Consider the following 20,853-nt stretch of genomic DNA (forward strand, 5'->3'; position numbering starts at 1 on the left):
GCAAGTGGCAAAATGGCCATCCCCTGAAATGGATAAAAACAATACCTTAATTTAATACCTTAATTTCATATTCCACAAACACAATATAAGTTATGAAGAGTAACAGACATTTCAACCATGCTGCTCTTATTTATTTATTTATTATTTATTCATTGCTCTTTTTATTCATTGTACTTTTTGTATTGTTTACTTGAATGTTTTGTTGTCCGTGGACCTATATAATATAATATAATATAATATAATATAATATAATATAATATAAATATAAATATATATATATAATATATATATATAATAATATATATATAATATGTAATATGTCTTGTCACCGTGGGATAGTAGGAAACACAATTTCGATCTCTTTGTGTGTCTTGACATGTGAAGAAATTGACAGTAAAGCAGACTTTGACTTTGATTTGTCCCTCCTCATTTTTCTGTTGTTCTTCTTGAGTCTTCGATAGCATCACGGGTGAGAAGAGAGAAGACACAAACAGATTTGGGGCTCGACGACCAAGAAAGTCGCAGATAAAGGAGATTATCGCGGCTATCATGGCACCATGTGTTTGTATTCGAGTGGATTGCTATTATTCTACAAAGGAATAGTGATGTGGTCAGCTTTGCCTTCTGTCTGAGGGGCCGGTTCTCCTGTGACTGAGTGGAAGTGGCATCAGCCACTTGTGAGAGTGGGGCTTTGATTGACAGGCAGCGCTGATCTGAATTGACGCAGTGACGAGATGTGTGTCAGTGTGCTGACTGCTCATCTCACTTTGCACCCAGAGATGGGCACAGCCACCGCCATGTTGCTACTCCTGCTCTGCGATGCATGTCACCATGATTAAATCTCCCTTCAAACGTAGCTCGTGTATTGTGTGGGTGTGTATGCTCCCAGATTCAAGTGTGTGCATGTGTGCAGCGGGACACAAAGGCCTCTCACGATCAAGACTACTGTATATTGCAATAGAGTTTACCACTGGCCCGCTCCTCGACCCACATCATTGTCACTCCACACCAACTCATCATCATCGCCTTTGAGCCCACAGTCAAACAAACAAAAGTCAGTGGCGACAGCCGTTCTTTGAAAAAGCGTTAATGCATTTCCTTTTTGTGAAGGACATTTTAGGCATGTGTGAGAGGACAGGAAGGGCTTTTTCATTTTTTTTCATTTTGTGCTTCCATTATCGCATCGAGAAACGTGTCTTTAATGTTTTAATGCTAAACCATTTGCATGTTATGTATAAGGATGTACTCCTCTAAGGGCTTGGGTTTAGTCTTAAAATCTAAAACATTTTACCATTATAAAGCAATGACATTTGAAAATAATAGATCCTTGACAAATAAATTCTGTATTATTATGCTTACTGACATTCATGCTTTCCTTGGGTTCTTGTAATTTTACGGGGGGGGAAATGGACTACTCTATTTTTTTTTAATCAGCTCTAGTCTTTGTCAAAACATTATCCGCAACCACAGAGAATCCTCATTTTGTGCCTCTGACATTAACATGCAAGAGCAAAGATCCAGTTGATTCCTCCCTCTAAGGTGTTTTGACTGGGGGTAGTAGTGGACTTCACACAGTTTTTGTCTAATAAGCATGGAGTGCGACGGGGGCTGTTGTGACATGCTGTCAGCCTGTGGGCTGGACCGGCGCTCTGTAAGCGCCACACTAGGATGGACTCCCTATGATTGTGCACTGACCTTTGCATCATGGGGAAGATGACAGGTAATTTAGAGACCTCAGGGAATGTGGAACTATACAATTGCGGTCCCCATTCTAGCCACAGCACCGACCACATTCACCTTGAGGTGTAAAATATGTCTCTGTGCACGCTGTGCAGGTGGGAGTGTACCCGCACATGCGGCAAATGAAGTTCAAAATGAGCTAAGCCCACATATGCATACTCGCTAATACAATAAGGAAGGGTTGGCCTTGACGTCACGTCACACAATAATCACCTGCAACATTCCAACCCTGCCTCACGCAAGCAAATGTGTGTGCCCAACTGATAAGGCAGAAGGGGGATCATTTAAAGCGATAATTACATCATCATTAGTTGTGATAACTCTAATTGATGACTGCATAATTGCTTTTGCGTTTTCTGGGATTCGGATATAGCCATTTGTGAAGCTCCCTGTACAGTTTTGATCATTCGCATGCTTCCTTTTAATCTGCTCAAAGCATGCTAATGTAGGTTGTCCGAAAACGGAGATAAATGCACAGAGACTCATTCAAGGGTGGTATTCTCAAAGGTTTATACAACCGTATGTATTTCCCAGCAGCCTTGTCCCAGGGGCTGCAACACTGCCCACTTGCTAGCTGTGTGAAGAGTTATGGGGGAGTGCTAACAGGTTTTCTTTGGCTCTCTCTCTCAGTGCTCTACCCCAGGCTTCACTCTTGCTTGTAAACTCCAATTGTGTTCAAACCCATTCCCTTGGTGGCTTCATCCTCTATCACAAAACGGGCGAAAAGCACAGAATGTGCTCTGAGCCCCAGCTAGCGCCAGAGCTATGTTGTGTAGCCAAAATGGCAGACGAGCGTTGGCAACATCGGAGGTCCTAGAGCCGTGCCTCTCTCATCAGCAACCATATGTGCGTCTATCTACCAGTGTGAGACTTTGTTTTTTTTTGGAATCCCATGTATTTGGCGGGCGCTGGATTATCACGGGGATGACAATGACTCCCTGATCAACCCCTCGGAGTGCTTTGATGATGGCATGGGTGTGGTATCCACACGCATAGCGGATGCTGCCTATGATTGATGTGTCTACTTGCTTCCCTAAGCAGGTTAATGGTGTGATTGCTGCTTGTTAAACGATGATGGAGGGACTGGAATATGGTTGTAGGCTTTTTTTTATACATTTGGGAATCTCAGTGACATGATCTTCATTCTTCTCAGGGCCATCAAGCAACCTGTGGAGGATGAGCGTTCACAATTGTAAAGTGTGAACAATGGTTTGCTTAATTATGATGTAATTTGAAATGACAAACCATAGAGGAACCAATTATACAAATCACACATCGCAAATCTTGATCCATTAAATCCATTTGAAAATCCGCATTGATTTCATTGTAACAATGAGAAATAACAAGTCAGTAACAACAGTCAGTCAAAACCCAAATAATGAACCCAGTGAGGACTCCATTCAGAAGTATATTACAATTCAAAGTACAAGACAATCCATAAGATCCAGGTCTTCGGGTCAATCCTTTGGTTTCGTCATCCAAAAATGAGTGTAACTACCTCCTCAACAAACTACTAGTGTCACTGAGAGAAAAAAAAGCAAAAATGGCCTTTTATCAGCCAAAGGGCGTAAGAAGAAAGACATTTTTTGTAGACATCACCAACAAAATTATCATCAGAACGTTCATTGAGCGCTTTGCTCTTTTTTTCCTCCTTTCCACTTGTCCATCTCATTTGGACAACAACTCGATTCACACTCATTAGTGCTTTCCAACCAAACATTTTGATAACCTGGATGTGTGACTGACTTGAAGTTACACCCTGCTAATTACGTCCTCCTTTTTGTTTTGCGCAGTGTGTATTTTTGTCGTACAAAACCCCTCCCAATCTTGGAGTACTTGTAGAGCAGCTTGACACATCTACACCTTTTTCTGGAGGGCATCGGTCGGTGGGAGAGATTTAAATGGAGGTAGAGCGGAGAAAAGAAACAACACAATGTATTGGCTGGGAGATGGCTGAAAGCAACATACTATTGCATCTGTATTGATTGGGCGCCGGCCTTTTACATTTTCCATGAACTCCTCTGAGCTGCTGCTTTGAGTGGAAGTGATGGGGAGGAGGTGGTTGCTTGATCGTCATGATATTTCTTTAAACATTATGTTGTCGTTATGCCTCCCCAGACAAGGCGGCAGCCATATCCAGTAAATCAAAGGATCCTGATGCCTTTTTTTTCATCCCACACATCTAATTTATGACCCCAATGAACAGTCCCTGTGTACCATGACCATTATTGTCTACAGCCATTGTGAATTTTTTTTTTTTTTTTTGTGGAAGGGCTGTAATCAACAGTAAGAAATGCGACAACTATATAAATGCCAATTTGAATTGGAGGCAGCACCTTCTGCTTTTCTTTTGACTTAGTAAGCAGGAGCGAGACGCAGTGTAGCCCACATTCACAAGTGCAGCTTCTCTTTCCATGGAGCCAGGTGGCAGCTAATTCACTTTCTTTGTCCCTCCTAATGAATTGTTAATTGGTTTGCGTCACCCGCCGAGCAGAGTGGATAGCAGGTGCTGCTGAGGATGGCCACTGTCACTCGCGACGAGTCGTGAGCTGTCTTGTGTAGGCCGACAGGAACCCGGCCAAATATCAGCTCGCAAGGTGTCTGTTGGCCAAAAAAATGCTGAGGATAAGGACATAGCTTTTTTGATGACTAATAGTTGATTAAACAAAAAGATTTTCTGTTGGAAGTCATAGAATGTACCACAATCTGTGATTTAGAGAAGAAAAAATATATGACCCCTCACACGCTTCGCCAGTTTTCTGAAGCTGGGCCGTGATTGGTTGTGATCTGAATTCTGGCAACTGTGATGTCATTTTCAGTGGCAAAGAGGCCGCCCCTTAAATTTTTCTGCTTACGGTAACTCATATTCCACAATTTTAATCAGAATGCCGGGTTCAGACTAGTGGACATACAACATATTATTATATAGAATAGTTTTGAGTTGATTTCCTCTTTAAGAATCTGTGGGAAGATCCACAAACTGCTCTTCACAAGTACTCTCCATCTAATCTACTTGAGCTAGAGCTATTTTGCAAGGAAGAATGGGAAAAAAATGTTGTTTCTATGTGAGCAAAATTCACAATTGTCTTGCCGCTGCAATCATGTTAAAAAAACTATCCTCTAAAAACACGTGTATATTATAATATCAAATCTCTGTTTACTGATTAATGAATTCATTCATTCATTCATTCATTTGCTGCCCATGACCCACGCAAAGTGGCTCCACTTGTGTCACACAGTAAAAATGAAAAAGAAGAACCAATAAATACAATAAAGCAATATACCTTTAAGCACAAGAGACATTCCAATCCATAGTCTGAACTCACTTCTGATCCACGCATTCCCTTGCCTACCGATGGTCAACCCCTGGAATGGGACTGAAATCTTCCATCTCACTACTCTTGCTCAACAACTCCATATCCTCGCTCGTACATCTCCTTTATTGCACGCAGAAACCGTGTCAAGCATGCTGGAAAGTACTTTGTCACTTTCTTTCTTACCATCCTCACATAACGCCAAAAAAGGGCCTCCTATCAAAGCACACCCTGAGCTGATACTTAGATGCTCGTCACATTGAGATTTGCTAAACTGGAATCTTCTTCGACATCATTTCAGTCGCATTTTGATCTGGGGCGTTGAGTATTGTCCCGCTGTATGAGGATGAATGTTTGATTTATAGAAATTGCTCTTCAAAACGTGGCTCTTCTTCTTTTAGTGAAAGTATTCAAAGTCCACCCATGCTTGTTTATCATACGCCGCAAATTTATATCCACCGATACTTAATGGCATTTTTTGTCCCTGCAGGTGGTTGCTCTGAACAAGCGAAGTAAGGAAGCTGAGTCTGCATTCCTCGGAATCTACAAACAGCTTATTGAGGCCCCAGGTGAGTCTCCCACCAAGACTGTAGATGTTTATCTTCCCAAACAATACCAGCAGAAACAGTAGTCCCACACTGAAATGGTTCATTTCGGCAAATATTTTTTCTTCGATCAAGATCAATTAAATCCCCATCGTCTCTTATCTCGAATGTGGGGAACTATGGTTACTTCATGTCAAGTCTACGAAGCAATCAACAAATGGGGAATCAACAAATCCCAAAATGTTACTCAAGTGATACGACGGGGTAAGCTTGCACATTGATATGAGATGCATAAAGCCCCACACCCTGTGGCTTCTATCTATTTTTTATGTCAAGTCCATGATCTGAGCGGTTTCCAAAACTCTGCGTGAGGCCACTTCAAAACCCAGCCTCGGTCCTTGAGACTGCTTAACATGGCTGAGGAGCGAACACATCCTTGAGGAGTTTGGCTGATGATTGTAGAGGGCCAATTAAAATCCCCACTGAAGTCTGGCTTCGTGTGGAACGCGGGCCTGATGAGGCCAATTGGGGAAAAGCAAGAGGGGGGGTGAAGGCTTAGAGAGGAGGAAAGACTTTTTGCAGATCTTAATTTCAGTGCCCATCCATATGTACGCCGGATACTGCGGCAAAATATGGTCCAATCTTATTCCAGATCAGAGAAACACGTGTGGCAAGAGTAGAGAAAGCTGTTCACTAATTCAATGAATGAAAGATAAAAGTCTGCAGCTGACGTTTAAAGGTCTCCAGCTTAATATTGTCTCTTGCTCTCACTGGCTACATGATACCGTCCAAAAAAAAAATAAAAAAATCATTCACAAGCCATTTCCTTAACATTGCATTATTTCTCACCCAATAGTGACTTTCATCTTTGTCTATATAAATATGAAAGTCAAAGCCCCTGGATTAAATTAACACAGTAGCATACTTTGCAAAGTAACCTAGTAAAAAGTTCATTAGAGATAAGAAGAATATGAAAAGAAAGGTCCCATCAGAAAAAGTCAAAAGTGGAACGTTATTTTACAGTTAAATACATTTTTCATGATGCACCACACCATTACCGTATTTCTTTAGACTATACGACACTCTCGAGTAGAAGTTGTACCAGTCAAAAATGCAGCAAAAATAAAAATAAAACATGTGAGTGACTCCCGATGTAAAGTTGCATTTTTGATACAAAAATATTTTTACAAAAACTGATATCAAAAGCAGTAGAGCTCGAATTCTCCCCCAAATCCCCGTTCCCTTATCGTAAGTGTGTTTAGAAATACGTTCCGAGCGCGCACTCCTTTGCTCCGACTGTTTGGAAACTGGTTAAAAAGTGTTGGTTCTTTAGGTGTGTCGTTCGGTTATTCAGATTGGCCCAAAAAGGAGTGCCGGTGGATCTGGAAAGACTTGGAAAGGAAACAATTGAAGCACGAGCTGCTGATTAGGCCGCGTTCGGACATTAATGGCATCTCAGAGCGGTGACTTAAGTGCCACGAGTTTCGGCTGGACGCAGCTTCAAACTACAGAAAAAGTTTTCTTTTTCATTTAACAGTAGTTGCCATGACTATAGTTTGGTCTTTGTCTTCCAGTTCTTCTTCTGCTTCCATTTCTTCTACTTTCTTTTGGCGGATGGTATAGGATATAAATAGAACCGCTACCTTCTTTCACATGCTATGAAGGTGGACTACTACTTCTTCTTTGTCTTCTTCTTTTCATCTCCTTCCATTCTTTCTGGGGTTTTTTAACAGTTGGCAAAGACCTAAGACGCTATTAGTGAACGGGGAGTTTGCGTGCTCTCTGAGCTCTAATCCCAATTCAGGTATATATAATATAATTGTAATTCTCTTTCCATCGAATAACTTCATTTAACTGCAACATTGTGCATTTTTACCATTTAACCACCCTTTGTACCACGCTTAGAGAATCACCGAATAGAATAAACAGTGGCGGATTTGTTTTTTCTTTCGTTCTGTAGCCTTAGTGTTGTTATCCCGTTTCTCTGGGTGTGAGCAACATTCAGATGCAAGTCCAGCTATAATATAACATAAATATTTAGGCAATCATCATGGCTTTACATCACGGTTATTTCTTCATTTCAAGTCTGTGTACAGGTTTGACACTGCTCATCATATTTAGGGACACGGGAACGCTTGAAGCCTTGCTCGGTTGATTTAATCATGGATGGACTGATCACCCATCAATCACTGGGCGCAGGATTTCAAGTTGTATTTCCCTAAAACGAACAGTTACCATGCCAAACACCTACAGACGGTTCAAGTTGTGTCATATGGCCAATGGGAATCCAGAGCAAGGTCTTTCTGCAGGGAGCTCTTCCTGTTTTTGCAGCGTGCGGTGTTGCCTACATTATTCTGTGCCCGTTTGTCACTGCTACAGGTATCCAAGGTCACAAGTCCCATCCTACTTGAGAATGGATGGCTTCAGGTTTACTGCAGGCCAGTCATTTGGCTATGGCCTTACTTCATTTCTCCCTGCCTTTCAAAAACAACTCAGCGACCCCTCCCCCCCTCACGCCAACGCTGTACAGCTCATGTGTTTCTGATTCTTTGACAGATGTAATCATTCTTTACTCGACATGCTCGTTAATCGAAACTCTGGATGTCCCCCCCCCCCCCTCCTTTTCTTATTATTTCATTTGACAGTGTCTCTCCCCTAGAGTGTATTTGCTTGTGCGCTCATTTGTTTGCTGTCGGTCCAATCAGAGCAGGCCGCAGTTAATGAACAACACGGAGGTAGGGGACAACATCTGTTCAATATGTGACCTGTTCTACGTGGCCATCATTAGCATCTGGTCACATATGAGTTATCCACTTTGCAGCTCTTTCGCTCTTTGAATACCGATCCTGTTGGTTTGTTTGGTGCGAGCGAGATAATGATATGCTTTGGAAATAATGCTGCAGTGCAATCACACCTTGAATGTAGCGGTAAATGCTAAGCAGGAAATCAGCTCCTCTCGACAGGAAAACTTCTTGGAGGAAGCTATTGAGTTTTGTTTTTGTTCCATCCCTTCCTGCCTTTCATGAAGGCCCCTAAGCTGAGATGTCAATCCACTGGAGCGTTTCATTAGTGTGCTATGTTTTGATCTGCCTGTGACATCTTCTCATGCTGTGCACACTAACCCAGTCTGAGTCTTGAAAGGGGCCTGTTAACAGTGTTTCCCAAACAATGTTTATATCACCTCCGCACTGTTTTGATCAGTCCTGATAAACACGTTGTGATCACCCAGAGCTGGAAAAATTCTGTCAGCTTCTGCCGGAGTTCATCAGTTTCGCAGAGATGCAGCTAACTTTTCCCACGTCTTTTTCTACCTTTCCTTCTTGCTGTCTCATTCTTCTCTTTCCTCCTGGAATGTGTGTGCTGTCGTTTGAACGTCAGCGTTTGTTGCTGCCTCTGTGAGATCAGCGAGGCCCTGTCGCCAGGGGCGTAGCCCAGAGACTGACACTCCAGGTGTTTGCTCTTCCTCGCCTCCTCTCACGCACACGCAAGCACATCCACGTACACACACATGACGGAACGTACGCACACACGTATGCACGCACACGCACACGCACACACACACGCCTCCCTCAGGGTCCAGCCCACCACCTCTCTTTTAGAACAGAGCTGCTTTCATCTGAGCGGGGAGCTCATCAGACTTTGTGAAGATTCTGTTCCGAATACACCCCACTAAGTGTGTAAACGTGTGCGCGCAAAGGTAAGTTGACAATGCAACAGCGCTTGCTAGTGGTGACGAATGGAACTGCAGGGCAGAGCAAAGAGCAGAATTTTGTTAAAAGCCAGAGTGGAATTTGGTTTGGGGCTCCCCTCCCACCAAGTTTATGTGTTGAATTTGTTAAATGAAAATAAGAAAAAAAAGCCTCTAGTGGCCAGGGAACCCCAAGCAGCCGCTTCGTTTGCTAATGTTTGGGGTCAGCTGTTACGATGCGTTGCGTGCCGTTTTCTGTTCTACGAGGCTTGCAAATCTCTCCTATATTCACAGCCAACGCTCCCTCCAGCTATGAAATTATCAAATCAGAAAGCACTGACCTCAGTAGTTCAAAGCCATTCAAATGCATTAAGAATGGTTGTCCTTCTTCAACCCCCACCAAACATAAACAGGCACATGCAGAGAGGCCTGCAAGGCACAGCAAGCTGCCTTTATTGTAATTGTGCAGCTGAGTACCTACAGTCAGGCAAGGAGGAGGAATGCTGTAAATGTTTGTGGCAGTCTGTTGGAAAATAAGGGCATATAAAAGCTGACGGGGAATGAAAGCTCTCTGGGTGGGACGTGATTATGCACAAGTGATTAATAAGAGCAGTAATAAACAAAGGCCCAGGAGATGTTTGAGGTGCTTAATAATGCATTATGTTCATAAAAGAGCTGGCCCTGTGGAGTAGGACACCCAGAGGGACCAGGAGGGAGAACAAGTGTGTCTGTAGGAATGCAGGTTTGTGTGCATGTGCCATTCCCAAATGTGAAGACAAAAGAATTGGATGAGTCTCATTTCTTACGACTTCACTGCACGCCACAAAAAAACAAACGCGTAGCTTGTATAATTTTGTTCCGTCAAATTTAGTTTGCGTCTGAACTTGTTTCTTCTGGCTGCTGTGTGTTTCTTGTAAGATCCTCTCTGTACTTCTGTGGAAAAAGAAGACATTTCTCTTTCATGCGCAAAAAATGTTGCTTTCCGTGTCTTTCTCAAATGCACGGCCAATCGTTCCGCGAGTCGAGTTCATTTAAACTAAACCCATAGCATGCATGTTGGCTTCAAATGCACCACAGAAAATCGGGTCCTCTTTGTGAATATGCCGTGTTATGGTTTTCCAATCAAAATAAATTGTGTGCTCATAGCGGGGTGAAGGCAGCAATTACAGTCAATGCTTAACATCAATTTACATTTGTGAAGGTGAAAATAGAGCTCCAAAATTGAGTCAGCCTAATTTTGGTCCTTGACAGCACTATTACAACACTGTTACTGTTTGTTGCAGCAGCAGCAGCAGAAGATGTTTATGGACCTTGAAGTCCACTCCCGGAGAAAAAAAACAACAACACTGTTTTGAATGAAAAGAAGAAAAAAAATAACTTGAGCGCAGCCTTGTAAATTAATTTGTTCGTGTTGTATGATGGGAACACAGCTGGCCTCATTAACATGTGCACAACAAATAATTATAGCCCCCCCTTCTCTTCAGCCAGCCACTGCTTGGCTAATGGGCTTGCTGGGTTAATTATGTCAGAGCGTAATTACACAGGGCCCTGAGAGACAAAATGGTACACCCTACTGTGCCCACGCCACCTAATGATAGTCTATCGCTGACGTGGCAAAGACGAACCAGCCGACACACCTGCTTGTTTTGTAGCGCAAACTCTTCGCCCTTCCCGTACCCACCTACACCCCAAAAGCAGTGTCTACCTGTGCTTTTTTCTCTTCTGCTCCTTGATACTCGTAATGCCTTTTTCTTTGGCACGCAATAGCCTAGAAACAGTAACCAAGCAGCCAGTACATCATGGCATCCTCATTACTGCGCATCCAAAATGATGAAACTCTGTCTCAATGCAGCTGCAATTGTGCAAAAACATAATTAAAAGACGGAGTACCTACATAGGCTTGAAGCACTACCGAGATAAAACATATCCAGACACACACACTCTTTTAACCTCTTTTGCAATAATTCGTATTCATAAGTTTTAAAGTCAAAGTAGCAGTGTAAGGCTGTCAAGATCAAAACCCGAAAAATGTTTTCTGTTACGTTTCCTTCTTCGGGCTAAAGTCCGCATTTATTTGTCAGTGCGGTTTTTGAAATGAGCATGCAAGTCAGGCTCCACACCCTCACTCAATGATTGAAAGATTTAAAAGATTTTAAAATGAATATTATTATTAAATAATTATTCATATTAATGGTTAGAACGATGCATCAATAGGCTAACTTAAAAGTATTAATATCATTAATTTACAATGAAATTAGCTGCTAAATGACTTCTTTGTGCAGCTTTTTATTGCTCAGCTATGGAAACGGGGTGATATCCTGTAGTGTCAAAAAGGAGCACAACAGAATTTCATTCACAGGTTGTAAACATGAAACGGGTACAAACAGTCAGTTAAATGACTTAAAGGAAAGCTATCAATATTATATGCCAAGATAATATAAAATGATATGGACTGATAGATTTCTTGGTTAGAGCACTTTTAACCAAAATTATATATATTTTTTTCATTTCCTCAAATAGAAATGCCTTTTCCTCCAAACTAATTAAAATAATATAAGAGCTGCAGAAAAAAATAACCATTTGAGTATGCTGTGTATATAAGGGCGAGTACCCCGGATTTTAAAAGGCTTGGTGGTGTTAATGAATGGAAATGTGAGCTTGTTTTAATGTGAAGGTTTTTACCATCACATTGTCATTGTCCATAAATAACACCAATTAGTAGGTACATTTCACAAAGTTATCTATCCACTGACTTTCCGGACTCAGTAAGTGTAAATCTCTCAGCCTTTTGAGCGGATCCCCTCATCTCTACTTCAACTCAAGTTACTTTTGTTTACAGACTTGGGTTATTTCCCGTGGCTTTCTATTGGACTTGCCTTACTGCCTCCCGTGCCAATGATTGATAATCCTGATTTATCCATGTACGGGTATAATCTCTCTGTCCTTTGATCACAAAAAGTTGAAAGGATATATGGGAAAGAGGCAGATAAAGTGATTTCTGTGACAGTGGGTCGATAGCATAGCAGCGCTTCCTGTTTGTCTTAGAAGAGCTTTTCCCTTAATAGTGATGTCCCTTGTGACTGATGCAATATCTCCACAGTTGGTGCAACAATGAATGCAGACAATGTTTGACTGTAAACGGTCCTGGGAAAAATAGCTCGATCAATTAAATGGTGCAAAATGCTCGTCTGATGAAAAAGGGGATAGAAGGCGCTGCAATGCACAGCCAGAATTTCAAAAAATTGCACGCCACAGAAGTTTGGGGGTCTGTGATTAGTGTTTATTTTTTGCTGGGAGTTTATGGCAAAGTTGCGCCTCCATCGCTCGTAAAATGTCACGGCAGTCCGGGCCCCACGCAAGACACACAAGTATAAGATGTGCGGATGAAAGCTGCCAGAAAAAAAAGTTTGTGTAGAGCAAAGAAGCCATTTTCCTCTTTTAGAGTTTTTAAAGGCATGCGTTCAAGTGTGTGTGTGTGTGTGAGCGCGAGCGTGGCTCCTCATCTCGACACCCCCACCACGCCCCCCCCTTGTCAAGGAGCTCCCCTGAGCTTCCTTCTCTGTGCTTTGGCACTAGAAGTCACCTCCTTTGGTGTTCAGCAGGCAGGTACACAACAAGAGCAGCTCACTCTCTCTGAGCTGTTGAACTTTTCGGGAGGGGAAGAAAGGGAAGGCGAAGATTAAAAACAGCCCTGTGATGTGGAGTGCCGAGCTGCCTCCTGAGAATTCCTGGCATAATAATTTAAATGATCAAATGATACAGAGGAGACTTGTTAGCTGAGAAGCAGCCTCCTAGTTGGCCCCATGGGCCCAGTGCTGCCGCGCATGCATTGCAAAATAGCTCCTCTGTTGTGCTAAAGAATCCTGTTTCCCCCCCCCCCCCCCCTTTCTCTTTTTACCCCCCTCTTCAGGAGCGTACTTTTTCAACACTTTGTTTAGGTGTATATTTGGCACCTTTTTGTGACAATCTCTGTCTTTGTCAAGTTTATACGAATACTCATTAGAAGGGGAAGGCGTCCAACTTGGTATTTAGCATTATGTCCAGCCTGTATATTTTTCAAAGAATCCCGAGTGTGAAAAGTTACTTTTAAAGGGGGGGGGGGGGAAACCCATTGGGAGTCAAAAAGTATCAACACCATGTGATTAGTTGTAGTTCTTCCTTCACATCTTTGTGTGTGTTTTCACAGATCCAGCTCCTGTACTGGAGGCCTCACACACGCTGGAGGAGAGGCTGCAGCAGCTTCAAACTTCAGCCCCTAACAGCGGGGCCCTGGTGAAGGAGATCAGTAGGCACTGGAAGAAACACCTGGAGTGCCTTGAAAAGACAGGTCAGACTAAAAGCTGGAATGATTAGGATTCATCTTCCCCCCCTCTCCAATATCATTATTATTCCTGATCCGTCTCTTTTGTGAGTATCGGACAGAATCCGATTCAATCACAGGATAGGGCCGATCTTGTTTCGTGTGTTTTGTCCGGCGTTGACGCTCTTTGCGGCTGGCGTAAATCATATCAATGTGTAGTATAATTTGAGTTTTGCTAAGGCTTACGATGCAAAAGATTAAAATGTATTATTTTGTTTTTGGCTTTCGATTTAGGCTTGTTAAAAAGAGCTAAACACTTCAGTTCAATGTGTGTTGTAAGTGTAGCAAAATACATAACTAATCCTTTTAATCCGTATTTGATTCCTTCCACACCTTAGGGCTGAAGTTTAAAAAAAAAAAAAAAAAAGTGGCAGTGGTGTGGTATCGGAAAGAATGCACCATAAAAAATGGATGGGAAGCCAAAAAAATCCTGGTCCGAACATCACAAATTTTTAGTTCCCCTTTTCAATCGAAAACATTAAGAGTGAAAACACTCCCACAGGAGCTGCTGTCAGCCACAGCTCTCACCTAGACAGTCACGCAAACTTGCTGATGTCACACACTGACCCACCAACTCTGCCCAAAGTAACACAGACCCTACTCTATGTTTTCAATACATTTTATACTTGCATTTTTTTTGGACACAAATGCGTTTATAGATACAAGCGAGCAAAATGAGTTCCCTCTGCAGGGTGTGTGGCTCTCCCTTAGAGGGTGAGAAGCTTGGGATGGGCTCAGAGTAAAGATGGCTCAGGTATCTGGTTAGGATGCCCCATGGACACTCGCTAATGAGGTGTTCTGGACATGGCCCACAGGGCAGAGGCCCTGTGAACGAGCCGAGACACGCTACTTTCTTCTTGGAACACCTCGGTGAGCTGGATGAAATAGGGAGGAAGAGGGAAGTCTGGGCTTGGCTGATTGGATGCTGCCCTGGTGACAGAAACAAAAAATAAGACAAATAAAGCAATATGTTTATCATGTGTTCATTTCAAAAGTGTGAGTCATCGTGTGTGTTTTTTATTCTGTAATTTCTCTTTATCACAGGATGGTTCTGAAACGTATTCCCAGTGATAAAATGTGCTCCTGAAGTGCTCATTCTATTACTGAGAGCTCATTAGCCCATAACAAATCCAATTTTTACTATGAAGTGCTTTGCCAAACACTTTTTGATCAGTACAGTACACAAGACTCCTTGATTGAGGTGCGTTCAAGGATCATTCAAGATCTTGTATACTAACCTTGAACATGGTAATGCATGCTTTCATATTCGACTAAGCTACTTTACATGAGTGTTAATGGGTAACATTTGGACTGTGAAACCAGAGGTTCATGATTTAAATCCCACTGTGAACAGATCAAATTAGGTGTTGCAAAGGTGCTTCTCCGCACCATGGCCACTGTCAAGGTGGCCCTGGGACAAAGCAGAACCTCTCTGAAAGTAATTTGTTGTTGCATGCCCTTTGTGTGTTAGCTGGTTTTCTGCGTGGTCTGCAACAAAAATATAGAAGAGGGTGTGAATTGAATTAAAATGAGTAAAATAATGATAATGATGATGGTGGTGATAACTCTTTGGGCCTGATGGACTAAAATCCTAAATAGCAGGCGCTAATTGCGAGTTCACTCGTTACAACAGATTGCTCAAGTCGTTGACGATAGGTGTTAATGTGGTGGAGATTTATATTTAAAAGATGGTTTTGAGTTTAGGTAAAATGACGTCACAGTTGCCCAGGAATCAGGTGTCAACCAATTACGGCTCACCAGTTTTCTGAAGCTGAGCCGTGATTGGTTGTGACCTGAGACCTGGCAACTGTGATGTCGTTTTCAGTCGACAGCAAGTTGCAAAATGGCTGCCCCCTGAGATGGCTAAAAACAGGTGGATTTTGCCTGTTTAATTGATATTCCACTCACAAAATGGTTTGATTAGTTGGGCTGCACAGAACATATTATTACAAAGAAGATTTGGGGGTTGACTTTCCTTTAAATCTTCCACATATTCCAAAATTACACTGCTGAAAAGCGAATTGGTCGTGATAGTTTCAAAAAATGTAGTAAAGATCAATTTTCCATGTCACCTCTCATTTACATGGTATTCAAAGACACAAAGTTCGCCTCCGCAATTTGTCTCAGGGAGGATAAACTACATTGTATGTGCTAAATTATTCTATTTGCACATACTCCTCCCGGAACGTGCCAAATGAACTGAACAGAAATTGTGCACATTTGGCAGACGCAATCCTCTGTGCAAATCAGCTTCCACGTCTGTCTGTGTACACAATATTTTTTTTGCCTATTTTTGCACACACAAACATTTACTAATTCACGCCCCTTGTCTGCTTCTAACAATGGTTCGGTTACTCATATACACCTGGTTGGGAAAGCCACATTCAAATACTGTTATTTCCGCGAGAAGTGAATCATTTTCTCCCATTTTCTTCATATCCTTATTATTCAACACAGAGCCCACAGACAACGGTTTTGCAAACGCAGCAGAGACTGGAGACCCTTTTGACTCAACCTCTCCAGCCCCTGACATGACCCCCAATAGCACGCCGGCACCCGGAGCGCCAGACTCTCCACAGGAGATCTACCAGGACCAAACTGAGGGACAAGGGTGAGGACCGCCAATAATCATGTATCTTTCAGAAACACAAAATGTACGGTAGCTGTCTGTACTTGAACCAGCCTGAAGGGTACCCGTCAAAAAAAGATTTTTTTCCCCTATTTTAAGATTGTGAAAGGCAATTCCATTTTGCAAGCTCAACTATTACGAACTACGGTCTTTAAATGAGTTCTTGAATGTGATCAGGCATACTTGATAAAGCCCCATTTACTGTTGTACCATCTGGTAATAGACTGAGTGGTGCGTCCGATGATCCCGATAGTCCACAACTAGTTTTGCACGTGTTAAGACTGAATGATTTCTGAATTGTCCACCTGCCTGCCTCCTGTAATACATTATATTGTAATACAGTGTTGTTGGAGAACTTCTGCAGGTGGCATGTTGCGTAATTGCTTTGGAAGTCAAAGGTGAACAGAAATTGAGACAAGACAGTCAGTCCCTTGCGGTGTCCCAGCATAACTGACTTCAACATCCGATGGGGTGCTCCACAAGCCCACAAACTGGGGCATGTCAGACAAATATTCTGTGAGCCAGAAAAGGTTGGATGATATTTGAGACACGGCAAACACTCCTGGCTGGAATGATGCTGTGGTCTCAGAAGTTAATGTATCCTATGATGCAGTGCGTAAGAACTTCAATGTTGTCCCTATGTGAATCAGAGCACGTCCGCCTCCTGTGCACTCAAAGCAGCTGCTTAATGTGTCACTAGATTCCTGATTTCATCTCCTAATGACCCTTGTGGTTGGTTGCAGGAAGCCAGCTCAGTGGCCTAGTGGTAGAGTGTCCGCCCTGAGACTGGTAGGTTGTGGGTTCAAACCCCGGCCGGGTCATACCAAAGACTATAAAAATGGGACCCATTGCCTCCCTGCTTGGCACTCAGCATTAAGGGTTGGAATTGGGGGGTTAGATCACCAACTGATTCCCGAGCGCGGCACCGCTGCTGCTCACTGCTCCCCTCTCCCCCAGGGGATGGATTAAAATCACACGGGGATGGGTTAAATGCAGAGGACAAATTTCACCACACCCAGGTGTGTGTGACGATCATTGGGACTTTAACTTTAACTTTAACTTTGAACCACAGGAACATACTGAGGTGTTCACAGCACGAGATCGTGGTCTAATAATCCAAGTGAGGGCGAGGGTGAACTGTTTGCCTTTCAAGTGTTTGCATAGGCCTACAGCAAAAACAATGTTTTATTGTCCCTTGTCGTCCCGTATGGGTGAAAAGTGAGATTTACTGTTTCCTGGAGCATTATAACCTTCTCACACTTAAAATGAGAAGGACGTATGGATGGCATCTTTGGGTATTAGAAAAACAACACAAAACGATTGATTAGGAGCAAATAGTACTGATGAAAGCTTTGATGAGACTTCCTCATTGATAATATTCCCAGTGAGAATGAGATTTTACAAGAGAAATTGAAGTGCTTCACATGTTCAATTAAATAAATGACCTGAGGTGGATCTTCAAAGGTTCTCTTAAAATGCTTGAATGGCACTTAACAGCTCTTTTGTCTATTGATGGAGCTACGCTGGTATTAACATTTTACATGTTGAGGCATAAAGTTGTGTACACAAATGATAATGTGTCACATGGTTTCTTCTCTCAGGGAGGAGGAGAATGCTGGCGTTAGTTTGGCGGGCAAGCTGTCAGAGGCAGAGGAGAAAATCAAGGTTCTGCATGCATGTGAGTGCTTGAAATACTGACATATCCTGTAACGTTAATGACAACTTATGAAACATGAATATTAGATATTAATTTATGAGCACCAGCATTGTGTGTAACTCCTTAATAAAAGTAGTCATTTAAACAGAAAGTAATTACACCCACCAGCCACATGAATTACACCTACACATCAAAATAAGCTTTATCACTCCATTTGCCAATCCCTTGATACACAATTGTTTTTTTATTTAATACTCTCAAAGAGGTATTTATTTAACACGAGGTTTCATATTTGGATGGTTTGCAGTGTTACAATCCATCATGCTAAAATCTGGTTTCGACTTGTCTAAATTAAAGAGGTTGTTCATTGACCACCAAAAAGATGCAACAGCACAATTAATGTTAGACATGTTAATGTTTCTTGCTAGAAAAATCACAAATAGGCTTTTTTTCTGCAGACAGGATAAGTTAAAAAAGAATCTATGATTAGACGCATTCGCAGATGCAACCGGTTAATGACGTATCGATGTGTGGGAGTTACGTGCTAGTGGTATGCAATACTAACTATTGGATTCAATACAGAGTAAACGCTAATGAAGTAGATACTTTATCAAAATGCCAATTAATTTTCATGACCTTAGCCTTTTTTATTCATAAAACTGTTAAAAGCCAGCACATAATTAAGGCAAAGTTCATAGATTTAAAGTTTATTAGTTAGAATTTTTTCAGAGATTGTCAATGTCTGAATGGTTTTCTTAAAATAAGCTTTTTCTGTCCAGAAACTATTGTATCAGAGGCCTCGAGTGTTAAAACCTTTAGCAAGGTTAAACAACTTCTCTTAACACAAAAAATATCTGTGTCTCAACATGGGAAATCACAATCCATCAAAGTACTATGCAGATAATGGTTAAATATTAGTCGCCTGGATACCAGTAAATTGGGTAAAAAGAGTTCAAAAATAAAAAGAGTTAACATGCGCTTGTCACTATTTGCCTCCGAACAGCTTTGGATACTTCACAGACTGAGCTGCTGGACCTGCGGTGTAAATATAACCAAGAGATGACAAACAAGTAAGAAAGAATCTGCTTCTAATGTGTCACTTCCGTGTGGAATCTCCTTTCATCCAACGTGGAGCCCACCGACACTGCCATTTCTGTGTCCTTCGTGACTGCAGGTTATTGAAGCAATTTAAGAGCTGAAACGGTTCGACTTTATTTTGCCGACATAAATTCACGTGGTGTGTAAAGCTGAGGAATGCCATTGTAGCAGCCGTGCAAGAGAGTGACTCAGCCATTAAGGCGGGTCGATGAGAGAGCTCTGTGTTTGCCTTCACCGGCAGTTGGGCCTTGACAGCCCTCAAGAAGAATTGCTCCATTTAAAGATTGCTTCAGAAAACCGCTACAATGTCTTGGTTTTTGAACGCTACGTATACACTGCATGCCTGCCTGAAAAGCATCTGAGCCTGTATGAAGGATGTCGATAGACATTCAAAGTAAACACTCTTTTGTTCAAGTTGTGCTCCAGAGCACAGTCAGCTCCTGCTAATGGATTTTCTCCAAGGCTTAATCCAAGGCACAATTGTACAGATGTTTCAAGACCCACTGCCGTCTAGTTTCGTGGACTGGGCACTTTATTTTCTTTATGGCGTCCAGCAGGTAGTTGGTAGTATTTCACGTGCGTGGACTGTTATCTGGGTTCACATTCCTTTCAGATGACAGCAGCGCTACTGACCCTCATCTTCCATGAACAAAAGCCTCTAAACTCTGGCCCTGCCTCTATTCCTCTCACTGCCAGGCTCTGTACGTACAAACCACTATGCGTCTGCTCCAACTTGAGTAATTGAGCAGCCAATCAATACAAAACATTTTCTGCACTGCACAAGTTCATTTAATGTGGAGCTGACACCTGTTAGTGCTTGCTGTCAGCCAAGTGCTGTCTTTCCCAAGCTTATTCTTGGACCCTGACAAAACCGCTACTTTCTCAAACCGGGGTTTTGCCACACAACACTGATTGTTTATGCCAAGAATGGCTGTTGGGTCTAACAAACTCCATGTTGTTTGTTGTGTACTTTTCACTTAATAATTGCACTGGATTTAGTAGGCAATTATAAATAGTAGGTCCTCAAAGAATCAAATCTTGAAAAGTCAGAATTGCAAACATTCAATTGTGCACAAGAATACATTTTAGGTCAATTCAATGAAATCTTTGAGCAAGTCTATCTTTGGCTAGCAGCACCATTATATGTCGGAACATCAGTTAATTCATCATAGTTAATTCCCTCGCAGGATCCTTGATATGAATCCATTCTTATCTACCTTTTGAAAATCAGGTTCCACATTGCAAAAGAAACAACTGAACTTCAAACAAACCTCATGAATAACCCTGCTGAGATCCTGGTTAAATTAGACTAATTATCAGATATAGGGAGACAAGTTGGAGGTTACATTTTATTATATGTAACATGCAATTAAAATCTCTCTAATCATTTTCCAGTGCTAATGATAAAGAAAATCATCCATTCATGAGTCTGTTTGATGCTGTAGTTGAATGTGGTCAGGTTAAAAAGCTCATGCGAAATTGAGAAATATATATTTCTAGTCACCTGGGAAAATTTTGCAGGACTTTTTTCATTCAGCTAAATGATTTCAAGGTAAGCTCAATTTGGTAATTACTGGTGATATGAAAAACATATTTAAATAAAATCAAGGGCAGACACTATCTGGGCAAGCTTAAGTACACTGTTGGCATCCTCCAAATGAAATTTTTTCCACATTTAACAATATGCGTAGAATCAGATTTGAGCATGTAATATTATTCTTAACGACATGTTTTTTGTGTTTCCCAGGATTGAAGAAGTCAACATCATCATGGCCAAACTCGAGAAGGCAAACCAGGTAAGTTGTTCCCGTCCCTGATTGAG

At 41.9% G+C, this 20,853-nt stretch overlaps 1 protein-coding gene across 3 annotated transcripts in view; it reads left to right on the forward strand.

Annotated features, from left to right (window-relative positions):
- cux2b (cut-like homeobox 2b) overlaps positions 1-20,853 on the forward strand; it is an 81,937-nt gene that overhangs the window by 48,037 nt on the left and 13,047 nt on the right. For all 3 annotated transcript variants that reach the window (XM_037259794.1, XM_037259795.1, XM_037259796.1), the window contains exons 4-9: positions 5,545-5,623; positions 13,474-13,614; positions 16,105-16,258; positions 17,878-17,954; positions 18,937-19,003; positions 20,779-20,827. In XM_037259794.1, coding sequence (XP_037115689.1) covers positions 5,545-5,623; positions 13,474-13,614; positions 16,105-16,258; positions 17,878-17,954; positions 18,937-19,003; positions 20,779-20,827 — 567 coding nt within the window. The remainder of the gene's footprint in view (positions 1-5,544; positions 5,624-13,473; positions 13,615-16,104; positions 16,259-17,877; positions 17,955-18,936; positions 19,004-20,778; positions 20,828-20,853) is intronic.

The sequence above is a fragment of the Syngnathus acus genome, chromosome 9 (genome assembly GCF_901709675.1).
Source record: "Syngnathus acus chromosome 9, fSynAcu1.2, whole genome shotgun sequence".
NCBI lineage: Eukaryota > Metazoa > Chordata > Actinopteri > Syngnathiformes > Syngnathidae > Syngnathus > Syngnathus acus.